The sequence below is a fragment of the Camelus bactrianus genome, chromosome 7 (assembly GCF_048773025.1).
Source record: "Camelus bactrianus isolate YW-2024 breed Bactrian camel chromosome 7, ASM4877302v1, whole genome shotgun sequence".
Taxonomy (NCBI): Eukaryota; Metazoa; Chordata; class Mammalia; order Artiodactyla; family Camelidae; genus Camelus; species Camelus bactrianus.
The window spans coordinates 50,074,338-50,089,947 of record NC_133545.1 but is presented as its reverse complement, the minus strand read 5'-3'; the positions used below and the strand labels follow the sequence as shown (position 1 = coordinate 50,089,947).

Here is a 15,610-nt window from a genome sequence, read left to right as displayed (position 1 = left end):
CCTAGCCAGAGAAGGATGACCACTCAGAAGTGGATGGAAGTAGAGATGACATTTCTCTGGAGAGAGGGTATGTAGAAAAATATGTAAGAATGTGATTCACCAACCAAAGGGTCTTCATGCTAAATGGTTGGAGAAAAAGGAACAGTAAGGAAAAAAGATCATGTGAATTAACTGGAATAGTATGTTTATCTTTTATTTTAGGCATAATAATATGGTAAGTGTTCATTTTTGATATTCAGAATTATTGATTAAAGCATAAATTTACTTGGACTTAGGCTTGGCTAGGTCAGGAAAACAACTGTTTTTCTTTAGAGCTGCTATTGCCTTTTATGTTGTGGTTGGCATTTTGGCAGGCACAGGCATTAAATTGTGTGCCACTCAGAACTAAATATAATTAACTTAGTTTTCTCAGGCTTTAAAGAAAGGGACCTTGGCTTAATAAAAATTAAGGAAGCTTTATTTGAATAACAATATACTGCAATACACTACTTCTATTTTTACCTGTCACATATTTGTTATTTAAGTTATACATCATTCTTAGATTATTATTGTGCTCATTTTTTTCTTCTAGCAAAAACAATTTAGTGTCAGTATTTTAAGTTATGAATGCTTCGTAGAGAAAGAGTTAGTTCAGGAGAAAAAGCAAGCAAGGTGGAAACCTGCCTCACTTTTTACATTTTCTGAAGGAGAATAATAGTCATTTCCTAATCTTCTCATAATGCCTTTGAGGCATTAGACAGACATTGCCACTTAAAAAGGAGAAAAATAGGAATTGAAATAGGTTTGCTGGAAGTATAGATAATAAAGGAGAAAATTAAACCACAGAAGTAGATTTAATTTTTTCCTCAATGTTTGTGTCTTTAGCTTGTTTATCCTTATTGATGGATGGTTTTGACAATGATAGGTAGAATGTTATTTTGTTTATTTAACAACTTATTTCAACACTGTATTTCTAAATGAACCATTTCACTTTTTTTATCTGAAAGGTGACAGCATACTTATTATTGTCCATTTCATAAATACCCACTTACAAATAGACTTCTTCACACCTGGGTGTGCCTATTTGGAGACACACTGAAGAAATCCTCCCAGTATGAATTACTTCTTGGCTTTCAGACGTTAAGATGAAATTGCTTAAAATAAAAGGAAAAATAAAAATCTGCTTGCTTCAGTGTACATTGGAAGGTTACAAAAATTGGGTCAAATATTGATATTTGCTTTCTGGTATTTTTGTCTTTTAATTGGCGAGTTAATAGGGATACTTCCTTGGGTGAGATCATTTTCTGTGAGTTTGGGAAGAATCAGTTTGCCAGTGGACACATGGAAAATACATCCTTGGAACATATGTTTATTTTTTATTATAAAAAATTTCAGTTATACAGAAAATATGAATAACACATTTAACAGCCACCTACTCACTATGTAATTGTCAGATCTTTATGCTTTGTCTTATTTACGTTAGGACTTTTTGTTTTTGTTTTACAAAATAAGGCGTTCAAGACATACTTGAAGCAGTCTGTACAATTCACTCACTCCACAGAGGTAGATACTATCCTGAGTATGGTGTTTATCATTCCCATCCATTTATTTATTCAGCTACAGTATATTTAGCCACAAATATCATCATATCATTTTGTACATTTTTGAACCTTATACAAATGGTATTTTATACAAACCATGCTTTAGCTTATTATTTCATTAATTTACTGTAAATTTTAAGATATATCCATGTTGATATATGTAGCTGTAGGTCCTTTATATTAATTACTGTATAGTATTCTATAATATGAATCATCACAGTACTTGTATATCCATTCTCCTTTTGATGAACATTTAGATTGTTTCCAAAGTTCCTGTTCTAAGTAATCTTGCTATGAACATTCTTGTGATTTTGCCCAAAAAGGCACGTGAGAGAATTTCCCAGAAGTAGAATTGCTAGGTCATTTATTAGTTTCCTATTGCTGTTGAAACAGATTACCCCAAACCTGCTGGCTTATAACAACCTGCTGGCTTAAAACAATACAAATTTATTATCTTACAGTTATGGAGGTTAGAAGTCTGACATGGGTCTCAGTGGGCTAAATTCCAGGTTTTGGCAGAACTGTTTCTTATGGAACCTCTAGGGGAGAATTCATCTCTTGCTTTTTACATCTTCCAGAGAGTGCTCAAATGCTTTAGATTGTGGACTCATTCCCCTGTCTTCGAAGCCAGCAGTGCTGTATCTCTCTATTATTCCATGTCACATCTCCATCAGACTCTCTTCTTCTGCCTGTCCCCCACTTTTAAGAGCCCTTGTGAATACATTGGGCCCACCTGAATAAGCTAGGATAGTCTCCCTATTTTAAAGTCATTTTATTAACAAACGTAATTCCATCTGCAACCTTAATTCCCCTTTGCCATGTAAGGTAACATATTCACAGGTTCTGGGGATTAGTTCATGAATATCTTTGGGAGGCCATTATTCTGCCTACCAAAGGTCATAGGGTATTACAAATCTTCTGCTTGACTGGATAGTTCTAGGTGATGCGTGCATTTACACTGCTCTGAAAGTGTATCAGAATTTTAGTTGTTTCATATCCTTGCCAACACTAGGATTTAAGATTTTAAAATGATGTCCAGTCTGTTGGAGGTGACTGATATTTCACTAAGCATCTCTTCATGTAATTACTGGCTGCTAAAATTTTACTTTCAGTTTATTGTCCATTTCTTTTTTATTTCTTTTGGTTTGTTTTCTTGCTGCTTTATGGGTATTCTTTAAATATGCTCATTACTAATTCTTTGTTAGTTATTTGCATTGCAATATTTTTCCCTCAGTGTGATTTATTTTTACACTTTTTAAGAGTTTGTTTTATTGCACAAAGTTTTTGATTTTGAAGTAGACAAATTGTCTTGTTTTACAGAGTATCCTTCCTACTTGAAGTCATAAAGATATCCCTCTTTATTTTTGAAATGTTTCTGCAACAGAGCCAATTATATGTTTTAATAATTTTCTTTGTAGTTGTGTATGCTTCTATCTATATTTGTGAGATGAAGCAACACAAGCAAGTCTGCATTATTGGCTTGGCTTTGTTTTATAGGCGGCAACTCAGAACTATATAATTAAAAGATTGATGAGTTTATAAAATGTTATTGGTAGGAAGAACTTTAGAGGTGATCTGGTCCAAACCTGAGGCTCAGAGAGGCAGGGAGCAGCAATTCTAGAACTACTTGCACTGACAGAGTGAACTGCATAGATACTGCATTATATTATCTTCATGACTGAGGAAGCTGCCTTACCTTGAAGAGTTTTATACTACTGGTAGATAACTTAACTCTTGGACTGAGTAAACAATGGATGCTGATTTACATCCAAGAAAATAAAACAACATTTACAAGGTAGAAATTTTCATGAGACGGTAGCAGATTACTTCATTTCTAACTATCCAGGGAAAAAAAGTCAGCATCAGAAGCAAGGAATAGTTGATTACTGTGGCTGTAATGCTTATTCATCCTTCAGTGATGACCATGTGAATATAAAAATAACCAGACATCAGTTTTGTTGAGAATCAACTCTTTCCCCCAGAGTATTTTTTTTTAGAAGGCTTCTATCATGAACATGCCTCTACTGTGGACCAGGTTCCAAAAGGAAAACTTACTTTAGGAAAGTCCCTCAACTTTTCTGGCTAGATACTCAGCCACCTCACTTATATTAGTAAATTGGAGAAGGGGCAGTTGTGGTACTCACTAAGAAACATGTTTATTTTCTCAATATCACTCAATTCTTAGACTCTTTAAACTCAGAGATGAAACTAGTACATTTCTTATGCCCCGAATAAACATCTCAAGAATTTTTCACTTTTTTCCTTAAAGGAGTGTTGCAGAGGAACTTAAGAGTGAGTGACAGTTGACAAAACTGTGGTTGCCCAGCAACTGGCAATTTAAATATCTAGTAGCTGATATGATTTACTAGCCTGATAAATGGCAAAGACTTTAATACAATCTTAAGGACTGCTACAGATGTTGCATTTAACTATTTATGTGTGTTGATTTGTCTCAGTCTGTTTTAATATGTGCATATATATATATATATATATATATATGTACATATGCACATATTTTCCTGCAGAACTGGAATATGAAAGCAAAGGCTAAATCTCCTCCCCTATGTGACATTAATAGAAGTTGCCTGCAATAAAATGATTTATTTTAGCCCCTTTGTTTTTATTCAGATACTCAGTTTCAAAGGAGGCTTTCTTACTCAGACGGAATAAGTGTCCTGTGGATTGAGCACTGTATTTGTTTTGAGTTCTGCGACTTTATTTGTATACTCAGTAATTATTGTTACCTTATTTTTGCAGGTTTTATAATTTGAAACTTCTCTCCATTTTTTGAAATGGACTGGTGGTTGCTCTTTATTCTTCCCAGTAATAATGAGGTTCAATAGGTTTGGCTCTGTAGTGAGTCAGCCTGATTGATTAGTTTTTTACTCATGGGCTCAAGAGGCTTGATTCCATCATGAGCCAGTTACTGGAGCAGGTGATTCTTCATCTTCCTGACTCTCCTGACCCTCAGTGGACATCTTTCATAACGTTCTTCCAAGAGATGATAGAAAAGCTGCAACCCATCAGTAATAATAGTATAGTAACCCAAAGAGTGCTCCCTCTTGGCAGGAGGTCAGCACTATAATTTTATATATAAAGAACATAGGCTACTTGAGAGACAGTCTGTATAAAATTCTACCCTCTTGTTGGGAATGGAATATGCTACATAAAACCAACTACCACCATCCTGTTACTAGCACAGAACTTGAGATAATTTGGAGGATAATTTTAACACTAAAATATTTTATTGATACGGAAATACAAAAATAGATTTATTTCAAACATGAAATTCTTGAAAGACACAGCAAGGTAATTTTAAAACTGTTTCTTGAAACTATTTACAATTCATTGAGTTAGGGCTTGAGGAATCTTGAGAAAAGAACATTTTTGCCCATCATGCATGTTTGAATAAAATTCAAAATCCTAAAGCTGCATGCAGCTCTTCCAGGGTAACTTTCCTGTCTGCCTCTAATTATAATGAAAACTCCATTTCCAAATTCCTGCAGTGCTTGTGCTGTCCGATTCCTTTAAAGAAATCACACCTGTTAAGGCTGCAGTGTTTCACAATTCCAGGGGCAGTTTGCAACATGGAGTCCCCTGACTGTCATAATGATATCTCACATTTATTGAGCACTATACTAAGCATTTAAAATATATTGTCATTTGTCTGTAGTGATCCTACAAGTAGTTATTAGAGCCAGCATCTTACTGATAAGGAAGGTCAGAGTGGTAGAGTAATTTGCCTGTAAAAATACTGCAAGAAAATCAGAGAAGTGAAATTTGTATTACAATCTGTCAGACTTCACAGCCAGTGCACTTTTTTTTTTAACTGTTATTCTGTTATAAACTGTTACATGTTTTGTAGTTTCTTAATTGTTCATGTGTATATGTGGTTTCTCCAGTGGTTCTCACACTTTAGCTCACTTAAGAATCATTGTGGAAACTTATTAAAAATACTGTTTCTGGACCCTTGTCACAAAGATTCTGATACAAGAGGTCCTAAATAAGTCCCAAGTGTCTTAATCTGTATTTTTAGGGGAGTCCTCAGACCACACTCTGAGAAATTCCTGGTGTGGAATCTGTGAGGCAGGAATTATCTGAGTTACGCTCTTAGCTCTGTACTGAACATTCATAGTAAGCACTCAATAAGTACATGTTAAATTCAAGCACTGTTAAATCTGTTGCTGCTGTACTAAATATAGCCCACAAAGTTTTATAGCATGAACCTGGGTGGATCTTAACTTGAATATAAAGTTTGTGCAAGTTAGAGAAGTCAATACCAATTGGTAGGGTGAAGTTTAAAGAACAAGATATCTGATAATGATGATTCATTTTTTTCCATATCAGTGTATTCTGGAAACTTAGGTGTGTCCTAAGATATTGGTGTGTGTTTAAAGGAAGCCTCTGTAGAAAAAGGAAAAACATAAGTGAGGAAAGAACCAGAGAGGGATGGATGTTGAGATAAATCTTAGGTATAAAATAGAGGTCTTTGGGAGGGGATGAGAAGGAGATACAGATGGGAGATGGGAAGTTGGTTCAAGTCATTAGTGAAAGTGGGTTCTTTGGAAAGGGGTCAAAGAAGTAAATGACCTATTCAATTAGAAGAGATCTTGGAGAAGCCTAGTGGAAAAGAGGATCAAAGGCAGGGCAATGCAGAATAAAAGGAATCAGTGACAACACAGGTGTTGGTTGGGGAGGGGTTCCATGTACCTCACATTTCTTGGCCGTGGCCCTGGTGGTTCAAGGCTCATCTTGTTTTCCTTCTTTATCTTGTGGGTGTTCTGCTGTTGTCATTTCTTCACCTGAGGTGCTTATTTGTGCATGACTGACGATGTGTCTTGGCTGGCTCCAAGTCGGACTGAACACTAGCAACAGAGCAGTGAGTAACATGATCAGTGAAATTCTGCCCAGAATAGAGACAGGCCATAAGTCTATTGAAATTAACATGGTGATCTGTTAAAACAATAGAAAAGTTCTTTAAAGAAGGATTTATATGGTACCTGGGGGATATACTTGATGTTTCTCTTCAAATTTCTACAAAATGATAGTTGTTCTTAATTTGCTATTTTTTATGTTGTAATGTTTTTCTTTCCATCAATACCCAAATGGTGTGTGTGTGTGTGTGTGTGTGTGTGTGTGTGTGTGTGTGTATAGCAGTGAAAGATTATGGTAAATATGGTATATTCATAAGCAAATGATAGGACAGTATTTTTCCTTAGAGTGCACATTTGCCTTCTAAAAGAAAAAAAGCAAAGAAAGGAAAAAAGCTTTAGTAATTAGATCCCTGTTGTAACCCTAGCAGAGTGTGAAAGATTAATAGCTGTGCTGCAGAACCCTGTTCCAGGGTGAGAGGCACTGTGTGTCACTGTTTTCTCCTGAGATGGAACTTGGCCTGAAGTAAAATACAATTTTTATACTAATAATGATAATACTAGTCAACATTTTTGAGCACCTACTCCTTACCGATTATATTTATTTTCTTCAAGCCTCACAATGACCTGGTAAGTTAAAAATTCATCTTTAAGCAACTGAGGCGCAGAGAGGTTAATTGACTTCCAGATCACACAGCTAGTGAGATGTTTAATATGGGCACTTTGCCGCATGAGGGGAGTTTTAGATCTTCAGGAGGTAAGTTGCAGCGTTAAAAAAAAAAATCACAGAAAAAAATTTTAATGTATTCAGCATTGAAGTTTGAAAGAAAGAACTATGTCAATCTAAATTGTCATGATGGATAAAGGTCTTTTGTATCTGGCTAGCTGATCGTAACCCGTGCTTCCACACTGGCAAGGCAGTAGACTGGGAGCCAGATTCTTTTAAGCATGCTTGATCAGGCAAGTTTTCTGCAGGGAAGGTTATAGTGTATGGATTACAAAGCCCTCCTGCTGCACAGGTATCAGAGGTTGTGTGTTGCAAGTTCCTTCACTTCGACTATTACTTCCTTTTCTCAGTTCTATTTTGGACTTCTGTCTCATGTGTATTTACAGGTAGACAAAGCTTTTTTTTTCAATATCCCCTTTGCCATGACTGAAGGGGAGCCTTGTATGTCCTGCAGTTCCTAGGTATTGTGATTCTCGTTTTAAACTCAAACTGATGATAATGATGACTATGACTCCCTGTTCCCTATTGTCCAAGGAGGGAAGTTGCAAGTAGAGACCTTCAAAGATGATTTCATAAAAATCAGTGCAGGAAGGCTTTATGATGAAATGGTCTTTATAGAAGCTTTTTGGGATATGACTTGGGTACTGGATACCCTGGGACTAAGCCCAGTGTTTTTAAAGTCAAGGTTTACTAAGAAAAAGTCTGTTTTTATTAGTGTAGGTCCTGAAGTTGGCAGAATTTCTTCTTATAAAATGAATATCCAGCAGACCATTTCTAATTGTGTTATATATATATTTTTAGATGTTACCATTGAATTATATTTATAGTATAGGCTACTGAATCCTATCTTAAATATGCAAAATATATGCATAACTAACCTTCCAAGCTGCATTCTCTGCTCTGTGTTACACTCTACGTTGTAGCCTGTGTTTATTAAATGATTCTCCTAAAAGTCTTAGAATGGAACTTATTATTTGCTTTTAAAATGTCAACACAGAAAGTGTATGTGAGATGTGTGGCCCTCCAGTAACATGTTCTTTTCTTAGTTGCACTCTGATAGTGCATGTCAACTAATTTTTTAGTCCCCAGAGTCCCCAGGGTTCCCAGGGTCCGATTGTTTAAGACAACTTAAGTATTGTCATGAGCATCATTTTCACAGTCCTGCTTCTGCTACTGAGATTGAAGGGGAACAAGTATCCTTAAATCTCTGTATCCCATTCTCCTGTGTCTTGATGAATAGTGGTTTGATTATTCTGATGCAATTGCGAGTTTGTAGAGCTTGCCTAATAAAGAGATATTGCTGAGCAGAAAAAAAATCTGAAGCTAATAAAGTGAGAAGCTGAACCCTTCCAATGATCTGAGAAATCACTTCAGCTGAAAAGTCTTGGTAATGATGTTATCTGGAAAACAATTCATGGGCAAATTTGGTTTTGAGTGTCTGGTGTCTTCCCCTGAATCATGAAGGCGCACACCTTGTCTGGGTCTATTCTTTCTAGATGGTGGTCCAAACTCTAGAGTATTTTCTTTCTTTCTTTGATGTAAGTCAAAGGACTGTATTCTAGTCCTTTAGAAGTTTATATTAATAAATTAGATAAATGGCTCTGCCCCAAAGTCAGGCAAGTACAGACTCATTGTTTTAGCCCTTCCCCTTTAAGAATTTATTGTGTCCCTATATGTACCACGCATTGTGGTAGTTATGGGGATTGATGAGATGAGATAGTGCAATCCCTGAACCGAGGAACATAGTCTCACGATGGACAAAAGTACTTCACTAACATTAGAGTTGCTATTATTATCTAACAAAAGAACTGTTGTTATAGACATGTACAAGACACAGTGGGAACATACGTGGGGAAGTTGACCTTTTACTTGGAGTGATTGGTTAAAAATTCTTGTTTGAACATGACCTTAAAGAATTTGAGCTGGGAGGTAGAAAAGAGGTGATAGTATCCTTTGGGGAAGGAGGCACAAAAGCATGGAAATGGGAATCTGAGGTTTCCATCACAAGTATCTGGTACTCAGTAACGAGTTTGTTGAATTGAGTAAGATAAGAGTGACTTTCTAGTGTTTCTCTCTAAAGATGAAATTACGGCAGAATTTCAGGTTCTGAGGCATAAGAGAGAGACTGTAGGTATGATGAACCTCCTGATACTCAATGCACTGTACAGTGGATGTTATGAATTGAGTCAGCCCATGAAGCCTACTATGTAGAGAATTTGGAGCTAATAGCTCCATATCAGAAGAAAAGGACCTGCCCATGAGTGTGAATGGCTTTAACAGACTGAACTATGCATTACAACTTGCCCTAAGTCTGAGAAAGGTGTATTAGAGACACATAATTTTTGGTAGCTACATAGACTACAAAAGCATTCTGCTTTCTTAGTGGCACTGCCCAAATAATACCAATTGCCCAAAAGAAAAAAAAAGAAAACTACTAAGAAGCTCAGGCTATAGTTTAAAAAAAAACCAGAAGAAAGATTGTGGTAGGAAGGTGAAGTCCAAGTCATATTTGAAAGCTTATGCTGTGGGAATTCTCCTAGACATTTATAGCAACTTTTAAATTTATTTACCATCTATTGTGACTGAGTTCAGTCTATTCAATGGCTAGGTAAATTCTTTAGTAAGGACCTGTAACTCAATGAGTCAGTACTGAAATTGTGAAGACTAGTAGACAGTCTTGGTATTCCAGCCACTCTGCTAGAATGGCCTGTAATTCCTTGTGATGCAACAAAGAAAGCACTGGGTGAGAGGCTGAAGGCCAGACCTCCCATTTTCCACTTACGTGTCTGTGAACAAATCCTAAAACTGTCTAAGCCTCAAATCCCTCATCTGTGAAATGGGAATAATAATGGCTTACTCAGTATACTCTAGAGGGCTGTTGTGAAGATAAGAGGAGATAATCCTCGTGCAGATTCTTTGCTATCTGTAAAGCTCTGCTGACTTGCCATATTACTGTTACGGAAAAGGCCATGTAGGTGGAATGGTTCAAGGACCTATGGAAGCACCTCCACAATGATGTTTATGAGAGCAGTGTGGGCTGAGGCAATGTAATGTGTTAGTGCCCTCTATTCCCCTGGCTCCACAGGCAAGGTAAGACATTGCGAGACATCACCTCCTTGGGCTATTGCTGTGTGCTATATTCCAGCACAGAGCAACAATAATATACTTATAGGCAGCTGACCAACTTGTAGTCAGAGATGACCTTTTTGAAGCAAAGACTCTTAGCCCCTTATTGTGGATCCAGGTAGCTCAAGGAATGTAGCTGAGCCCAAATAACCATTCTTCAAGAGCAATAAGTAATATATTTATAGCGGTAGTTTTGCTCTCCCTGTGCTTATATTTACCTCCTCAAATGGACAAATTAATGTACAAACTAATTGACACTATTGAAGGCAGATATATTTCTGTGTCTACTTTAAAAATCCATACTCACAATCAGCATAACTTTTTTTTTCTTTTTTCATTTAGGTATCTACATCAAGGCCAGTTTCCTATTATTTCTAGTTCAGACTTATCATAAGAATAACTAATAAACAAGGGGAAAACTTCCCTATTCTAAGAAAATAGTCTGTTTCTTTGCAGCCCATTTAGATAAAGAAGTGTGGGGAGATTTACGGATAAATTGCCCTTTCTCATTGACAAATATTCCCCCACTGACCCCTCTTTTCCAAGCAGCTGAAAATGGTCTTAATTTGTATCAAATTTCATATCAATTTTGTCCCTGAAAGGTGTGAATATGGCTGCTAATCCATTGATTTTGTTGTCTGTGAGTAGAAGGAAGCTTATGTAGCCTGATTTACACACACACACACACACACACACACACACACACACACATGATATGCATGTACATGTAGAGGATTGATACCACTGAAACTTTTTAGGAGAGCTCTTTAAATGACTGTATTTCAGTTATGCAGCTATAGTTGTGGTAACTTTGGTTTAATGTGGCTCATTGGAAATGCGGATGTAATAAATGGAAAGTAGTATGTGTCAACATAGAAATGCATATTAATTTTCTTTATAACAGTGTTCAGATAACAAGGCTTTCATAATGTTAGGAGAATGTGTCATGATTAGGCAGTTATTAAAAAGGTTGACTGGCAAGGAGAGTTGTTTACATTTTAAAAAGGTATTTAATGATGATATTTTGGAAGCCAAATTCATATTTCCATCTGAGATTCACTTTGCAACTCAAGTCTAGAGCTATAAAGGCAAAATCCAAACATTATGTAACTAACCATGAGTCACCATGTCGTGGACAGTTATATTATGTGTTTATGGAAATAAATGGCAGAAGTATGTAGAAATAGAAACATCTTTTCAATTTTAGATTTTGGGACAAGTAGCAAAACTTTGGCTTTGATATGTATTACCACTGTAAAACTGTTGGAAATTATTGATTACATTAAGTTCTATTTGTAAATATACAAGTATCAATTGTATAAAGCAACAAAATAGATTAAAAAGAAGTTTTTTATTAAACAGCAGGGTAACTATGCCCCTGATGGAATATACCTTTCAGTGCTGCTTCACTTACATTCTCTTAAGGTTTCCTGTCCTTTCCTTTTTCTTATTTTTAATTTAAAATCAAAACCATGACATTGAGAATCAAGAATTTATCAAGAACATTTATAAATGTTTCAGGCTGCAATGTAAAAAAAAATTAAAATGCCCAAAACTCAGAGCACACATTCATTATTTTTAGATAGTCTATAAATTCAAATCTCACTCAATTTTAGCTTTTATTTTGCTTCATTACCCTTTAATTATGAAGCATATACATCTCAATTTTCTCACCTGTGGGGGAGAGTTACAGGTATCTATTAGCATGGTTGATGTGAAAATGATATAAAATATGGTATATCCAAAAGGACTTTGTAACTATAGAGAACCATGCACATGATGTTATTACTTTAAAATATGACACTGACATCTTATTATTTAGAAGTTAAGGTCATAATGTATGTTTGCTGATACAGAAATCAAAGGAATTTTCTGCTCTTCATTTTTCATCTTTTTTCGGTAGAAATAGTGCTTTCTCATCAACCTGGAAATTATGATTCTTTAAATAATACTGATAAAACAAGCATATCAGTATAATTTTTGAAGGAGACTTATAAAAATATGCATTTTATTGTTCCTAAATCTTAATATATATCCAGCATGAAAGATGTAGTGAGAAGTAGCCTGCTAGAACTGGTGACTCTTATTTAACTGTTTTAAGTAACTAGCATACTTCTATTTTGAGATGATTTGAAGTATTATAGGTATTCTTAGGGATGTTATATAGTTCTTCAAAGGAAATATGTTTCTATATCCTGCTTTATACATTTGGGCAAAAATAGTAATAACACTTTCAAAATACTGATGGGAAAACGAGTCACAATAAATATGTTGGATTCTCAAGATAAAGAGATGTACAATTCTCAGAGTTACAGCATTCTGTCTATAAAAATAGTGCAATTTGGATATACTATTTTAGTAAGAAACTCATTAAGTGCAAATTTAAAAGCTTCTTCCTCTTCTTTTTTAAAACTTTGACATTCCAGTAAGCTGTGAGGAGAATGTCCTTCCAATTCCTCTTCCCTTGCTGAAGTGTCTAGAAGTGAGAGTACATTCAAATTAAAAGCAGAAAGTCCCTTAAATTCCTTTCAAGAAGTCCATCCTGTAAGTGCCTCTCCTAGAAAGACTATGGTTGTTATTACTTTTGACTGGAACAAAATTGCAGAAGACATCAAGTAGAAATGAAAATTGTAATGGGAATTTTCTGTCACCCTTATAGTTTATAGTGTATTTGTTCCTATTTTTCAGTCCATGAATTTTTTTTTTCTTTTGCCAAGGAGTCCTTATCTCTAGAAGGAAATCTTTGTTAATGATAGTGAGAGTTAAAAATGATAGTTAAAAATTACTATGTAATGGGATACTTACATCCAAAAATTCCAAAAAAAAGTTAAAAATTTTTGTAATAATGATAACAGTAAACAAATTAGTATAGAATACTAAGTTGGAAAGAATTATTATGTGAAGTGCTTTGCACAGATTCCTTACACGCCTCTTATTTTATTTTGATGTTCGCAATATTAGGCACGGCTGGTAAATTTGCTCTTTTATAAATGAAGACTTTTAAGACTCCTGGGAGGTTGTGTGACAGCCTGTTGAGCTGTGCCTGAGCTGAGACTCAAAACTGGATTTCTGTGTTTCTTTTCCTGTGTGTCTTGACATAACCTATATAATACACATCCATTTTTCTTACATTCTAGGTTTCCCCTCTCCCAACCCCTCGTGGACCGACATTGCCAGCTGAAGGAAAGCTGTGAACCCGCATCTCAGCCCATCAGTCCTCTGGATTCCCATGATGAGCTCGCCAGTACAGCCAGGTCAGTTTGGTTGTTTCTTTAACCATTAACAGACCTAATATAAAAGATTTTGCTTTCTGTTGCTTCAAACCAAGAAATTTAAGTTGTGAAATAATTTTTTTTTTCTGATGAAGATTAGTTGGTCTAATGCATTTTGACCATAGCTCATCTTCTATTACGTAACCAACTTGCTTTCCAGGCGATTAATATTATTTGCATTGTTATCTGAGTACTGGGCTTTAGTTCTTCTGCTGCCAGTGTAACATTTGGATTGCATTTTATGAAGTTATAAATATTTATTAAATATGATGTAGACGTCTAATTCACACCCATAGTCTTTCTGACCTAATATGTGTCTGTATGTTTTTAAAATTGTGTTGTGGGCTTTGGAAGTCAGCCTGTGGATTCACTCCTCCTCCATCTCTTTGACACACAGGAAGGATATTTCTCCTCCCCACCCTTCTTTGCTCCCAGTTCTGTTTCCTATATACATATTTAATTATAATCTCAGCACCTGCTTCCTCTGAGTCCAGTGTGATGTGTGGCTCATGTAGTGTTGTGATCAGCACAGCCAACACCCATTCCTCCAGGAACAGGGTGTCACTTTTGGAACAAATACAAGTCTTGAGAATGACAGAGTAGGTTCAGATATCACATGTTAAACATAGACAAATTTAAAAAGAATTATCTGTTTGGATAATTATAGGAAATATTTACTTCTATACACTCTTTAAAAACATCTTTCAGCATATTGATATTCTTGAGTTATCCAACTCCTGAGGTTGAAGCTAATGTAATATTTTATTCAGAATTTATAAAGGGAAATCTTTTCCCAAGCTTTTCACTCTGTGTACTGCCACACCCAGATCAGCTGCTCTGGAATTCCAGTGTCTCATTAACCTTCCTCCACGTCTCCAACAGTCTGCCAGCTTGTATGTTGAATTTGGAACTGGAAATTATTGGAGGATATAAGTGTAATAGTTGATTCTAAATGATGGAGTAAAGATATCCCACAGTCCTCAGTCACAGTCATGATTTATGTTCAGGATTGTCATCTGAAAAAGCAGATGAAGAGTTACCGAGGCCTCTTGTCTCTGAGTCCCTGTAACCCAGTTGTTCTCAAACCTTAGCATCACAGGGGGGGCTTGTTAAAAACAAGCCCCATCCCCATAGTTTTTGATTTAGTTTGTCTTAGGTGAGTCCCAGGAATTGCAGTTTTTACCTGTTCCCCCAGATGCTACTGCTGCTGCCTGAGGACTACACTGTGGGAAGCTCTGCTATACCTGTTCCTCCCTGCTCCCCTTCCTGTCCCCAACCCTCACAGGCAGTATTATGTGTGAGCTGCATTACCTATCACAGTTATACTGTAGTGTTTCTATCCTTTCTATTGAGTTTGACTTAAAATGATGTTTGCATATTATATATGTGTGTATTACATTTTAAATATATATTATATTGATTTATATATAAATTAAATATTTCAAAATTGCATAATTTAAAAGAGGCACTTAATTTAGAACTACCATGGTCAAACATTTTTGGTCTAGTGATAGAACGTGTTAGAATCATTAAAAAAACATACTAAAAACAATTGGAACAAATTGGCTAAGTATGGATGTGGCAGAAAACTTCCTCCATTTCTACAAGTTATTGTCTATAATTTATATAGGGCGCTGTCTTTAATTCTCAAGACCAGAGACTAGACTTCTTATATATTTTTATAAAATTGTCCATGTCCCTTTATTCTCTACCCACCTCTCCTCCATATCCTCCCCACATTTGTTTCCCTCCCACTTTTACTTCACACAAGAGTGACAGGCAGATTGAACCATGGGAAAATAGAATTTTGGGCAGTTAAAACAATTGTATCCAGATGAAACATTTGAAATGGCATTTCTACCTGGGTATGTGATTTTGAATGGACACAAAATGCAGATGCCATCAAGACTAGTGAAGGATGAATATAAAGGAAAATTTTGGATCCAAATTAGAATTAAACTCAATCTATAAAACTTACTAACTTTTAAATAGTGAAAGTGTAACAATTTCAGCGTCTATATGGTCTTTCTTCAG

The 15,610-nt window shown here is 35.7% G+C and overlaps 1 protein-coding gene across 5 annotated transcripts in view; it reads left to right on the top strand.

Moving 5' to 3' along the window:
- Nucleotides 1–15,610, top strand: part of HDAC9 (histone deacetylase 9) — an 819,260-nt gene that overhangs the window by 45,936 nt on the left and 757,714 nt on the right. For all 5 annotated transcript variants that reach the window (XM_074367374.1, XM_074367375.1, XM_074367383.1 and 2 more), the window contains exon 2: nt 13,442–13,558. In XM_074367374.1, the coding sequence (XP_074223475.1) occupies nt 13,534–13,558 (25 nt within the window). In that variant the 5' untranslated portion in view covers nt 13,442–13,533. The remainder of the gene's footprint in view (nt 1–13,441; nt 13,559–15,610) is intronic.